The following is a 4,276-nucleotide window of genomic DNA, read 5'->3' on the forward strand; positions in this document are numbered from 1 at the left end:
AAGGTACATTAACTCATCGCTGTATAACTATGAATATTGCACTTGACGAAGGAGAAAAGTCATGACATTTTATTTGGTCAACGAGACAAATTTGACAATAATGAAGTAGTACAGCTACCACTCGTGTTTTCCTCTTCTCTTTTCTGGACTTTGCCCAATAACTCATTTATGCATGTGATTTTATTTAACAAACGTAAAGTTTGACATGATCACCCCATTTTACAATTCAAAATGGATTCAAGTCGTGCCTAAACGGAAAAATAAAATAAAAACAAAGACTTTTTTTTTGTTCATATTATCGCTATACAAAATTTACTATAGTCTCCCATGTAATCTATCTTTTGAAACTACATAAAATACATCACAACGCAAAATAAATACTTCACAATAAAAACTACTAGTTGTTAAGAGAAAGAACCTTAATTTGTGCTAGAAAAAGTGAAAATGCGATTGAACAATTGACCAAGCTTTGGTAAAAAGTAGAAATTGAATGAAGTCGTCAATATTATAGGCCGTACGAATTTTCCTTCCATATAATATATATATATACTAGTCAAGTAACATAAAAAAGGAAGCATGTAAGAAAGGGTGCCATGGAAAGAAAAAAAAAAGATGGTTAATTTGCAAAAATATACAAAGTAAGCCAGAGAAGCAAAGTTTGAATTTGAAGACTTTGAAGCAATTAAGAGAAAATCACATGAATTAATCGCTTAATATATGTGTAGTATATAGTAGGTGCTAGATGGAAATAGATTATTTGTAAAAGCAAAAACCTAGTTAGGTGGGTTGAACGAACGTTCGTTCCCATTTGAAGTTTGTGGTTGGTTTAACCATTGAACTAAAGCCACCTCTTGTACTTGAATCCAAACGTGGCACACCTTCAAAGTAACACTCTATTGACCACACTGCATATCCCTCTCTAATCTTCAACATTTTCGCATCATTTGTCAACCACACAATTAATTTCTCCATCGTGTCTTTCAATACTATATAATGCTTCGTAAATCTCTCCACGTCACATTATCTTTTTGTTCTCGCACTTACCTTTTCTTACACATTTGTACATCATCTTCACTAAACTAACACACAACACCTCCAAAACATGCCCCATCACAATTTGTTCCCTTCCCTATCTTCAACACACGTTCACAAAACTCTAATACGTCACCAATCAAGGAGGAACAATCGCGACTACATTACATAAGACCACAATTTACAATATTTTGACCTTCACCGCCACGTCACCACCCTATCTTTTCTACGAAAATGACCCTGAACAACATAAATATTATATGTTCATACCTGTAACGGGGTTTCATCATTGAAAAAAAACACGTATTCGTAATATTAATAATAAAAATTATTGGTAGATTAAAAAGGGGAAAAGGGAAGAAAAGAAGAGGTGGACACGTGTCGAGAGGTGGAAGCAACCACCGCACAAACTTTTTGTGCTGCTTTGAGCTATCGTTTTCTATGTTACCGGTTGTAACAAAAGTCCAGCCTAACTCTCTCAATCTATCTCTCACATGGACACGTGCCCGCACGTGTACACCCTTCCCGCACCCTCTCCTTTATCCCTTGTCGACGTGGTTTAAACTCGCGCGTGAAAAATGACTTCGCACTCTTTTGTTTTAAAACACTGCTCTCATCTCACATAAACCGTAGTGGATACTGCCTACAACACACAACTCCTCTTCTAGAACATCAACACGGAACACTTACACGTGTCACTCAATCAAATCTGATTCATGATAGCTTTTTTTATTTTTTTTAATTTAATTCTTTCAATTTAATTCCTTGATTGAAGAAATTCTCTTGCATTTGCGGTATGAATCAGATTTAGGTTTTTAACTTTCACGGGAATGGCGCAATCCCGTGTGGATTTTTCTGTCTTTTACTTTTAACTTGAATGAAAAGTAGGTACTTTTATTTAGTTTTTTTTTCTTTTTTTTTTCTTTTTTTAACTTTGAGTTTTACGGCTACATGCAATGCACCTACCGAACGACCACGACCGTATCGGAACCGATAAGGTCGACTGTCTGGATGCCTTTTTGTTCCAAACACGTGGTGAAGTCCAACAGGCGAGTAACTCAAAGTGGGTCCCGCTCTCCAACAGTAAGACAAAGATAACCGTACTTATCTTACCCCATGTGACGCTATAAATATCGACCAATGCCCACCGGTTTCTGAGAAAAAAAAAAGAAGAAAAAAGGAAAGAGAAAACAAATCATCTTCCTCTGCTACTTCATCATCATCACCGCTTCTGTTTGTTTGCTTGTTGTGTTCTCTTCAGACGATTGAATTGCTTTCGAAAATGGGAGTTCCAGAGAAAGACCCTCTTGCCCAGTTGAGTCTACCCCCTGGTTTTCGGTTCTACCCCACCGACGAGGAGCTTCTCGTTCAGTATCTCTGCCGCAAAGTCGCCGGCCACCATTTCTCTCTCCCAATCATTGCTGAAATTGATTTGTACAAGTTCGACCCATGGGTTCTTCCAAGTAAATACAATTTCTCTTTTCTTTTTAATTTTTGCTTTTTCTCTTCTAAATGTTAATTACTTTGTTGTTCTACATATATATTGAATTGACACGAGATGTTAATTTCTCAGGCAAGGCGATTTTCGGGGAAAAAGAGTGGTACTTTTTCAGCCCTCGAGACAGGAAGTACCCAAACGGGTCTCGACCCAACAGAGTAGCCGGGTCGGGGTACTGGAAAGCCACCGGAACCGACAAGATCATCACCACCGAAGGTAGAAAAGTTGGCATAAAAAAAGCTCTGGTTTTTTACGTTGGCAAAGCTCCCAAAGGCACCAAAACCAATTGGATCATGCACGAGTATCGCCTCCTTGACTCTACCCGAAAGACCACCGGAACCAAGGTACATATATTAAATAACTAAGTTTACTTTCCTTTTTGGTTAATTAAATAAAGTCTGCCTTAGATTGAGAAACCGTAGATGATTTATGAAGCAATAAGTTGTCTTAATGGTAATTGTCACACCATTAATTAATCGGAGCGTTTAATTGATGGTGCAGCTGGATGATTGGGTTCTGTGTCGTATATACAAGAAGAACTCGAGTGCACAGAAGGCGGTGCAGAACGGCATCGTTTCGAGCAGGGAACACACTCAATACAGCAACGGTTCGTCGTCGTCGTCGTCGTCCCACCTGGACGACGTTCTGGAATCGCTGCCGACGATCGACGAACGGTGTTTCGCGATGCCACGTGTCAGCACGGTGCAGCCACAGCACGAGGAGAAGATGAGCGTGCATCAGAACCTGGGTGCGGGTGGGTTGGTGGATTGGGCCAACCCTGCGGTTCTGAATTCGGTGGGTGATTTCGTTTCGGGGAATAATCAAGTGGTGCAGGAGCATACGCAGGGGATGGTGAACTACGGCGGGTGCAATGACCTTTATGTCCCCACCTTATGCCACGTGGACTCTGCACTTCCGCAAAAGGTGGAGGAAGAGGTGCAAAGCGGCGTGAGAAGCCAAAACAATAACGCGTGGTTTCATCAGAACGATTTTACGCAGGGGTATCAGAACACTGTGGACACTTATGGGTTCAAGTTCCCGGTTCAGCCGGTGGGGTTCGGGTTCAGGCAATGAAGTTTAGCGGGTTATGAAAAAAAACAAAAAAAAGAAATAATGTTTATTTTGTGTAAATAGGTGGGGATTGTTTGGGCTAACTCGTTGGGTTTTAGGTTCCTTTTTAGAAAAGGTGAAAATTTTGGTCTTCATTTTCGGCTAAAGATGGAGGTACAGACGTTGAATGAATCGATCCACGAGATAAAGTAATGATGGAATGGAACCATTTAATTTATTAGGACGTAGTTTTCGGCCACACAAAGCTTACTCACCCACATGAATCACATTTTGTACTTAAAAATCAACTTCAAATTGTTCCAGTGTTAGGTTTCGTTAATTTCGATCTTCCCATGTCCACATGTTTGTTTATGCTGCTTCCAATTTTTTAATACGGTATACGTAATTTATGCACGTGTAAAATGAGTCACCGTTGATACAGTGTGATCGTAGTTTGGGAAGGTAGGCGCATTGCCATTAGGAGAAAGAAAGAAAGAGATAAGGTTCGTATATATTGAATTTTTGTGTGCGTGAAAAATGAAATTTAAACTCAAGTGGGCGTTTTCTATTTATTTTTTTCTTCTTATCTGTATTTTTGACGATTTTTAGCAGAGAATATAGAAAATGGATTTTGTAGAGGAAAAGTAATTGACGGAACATAATAGAGAGGGACGTGAGATAACGCTTTAAGCAACA

The 4,276-nt window shown here is 39.3% G+C and overlaps 1 protein-coding gene across 1 annotated transcript; it reads left to right on the forward strand.

Annotated features, from left to right (window-relative positions):
• Window positions 1-2,179: 2,179 nt before the first annotated feature.
• Window positions 2,180-3,920, forward strand: LOC114185763 (NAC domain-containing protein 72). Its single transcript, XM_028073668.2, has 3 exons — window positions 2,180-2,495; window positions 2,606-2,874; window positions 3,032-3,920. The coding sequence occupies exons 1-3, from the start codon at window positions 2,315-2,317 to the stop codon at window positions 3,602-3,604; spliced, it is 1,023 nt and encodes a 340-aa protein (XP_027929469.1). The 5' UTR covers window positions 2,180-2,314; the 3' UTR covers window positions 3,605-3,920.
• Window positions 3,921-4,276: the final 356 nt, after the last annotated feature.

Source organism: Vigna unguiculata, chromosome 5, assembly GCF_037176805.1.
Source record: "Vigna unguiculata cultivar grain cowpea cultivar isolate G323 ecotype 2 chromosome 5, ASM3717680v1, whole genome shotgun sequence".
NCBI classification, from domain to species: Eukaryota; Viridiplantae; Streptophyta; class Magnoliopsida; order Fabales; family Fabaceae; genus Vigna; species Vigna unguiculata.

Bases quoted from the DNA above. Each gene is read 5' to 3' on its own strand.
- LOC114185763 (XM_028073668.2), top strand. From the start codon at position 2,315: ATGGGAGTTCCAGAGAAAGACCCTCTTGCCCAGTTGAGTCTACCCCCT. The intron at 2,496-2,605 runs GTAAATACAATT...TTAATTTCTCAG, and splicing joins CGACCCATGGGTTCTTCCAA to GCAAGGCGATTTTCGGGGAA. The intron at 2,875-3,031 runs GTACATATATTA...TTGATGGTGCAG, and splicing joins GAAAGACCACCGGAACCAAG to CTGGATGATTGGGTTCTGTG.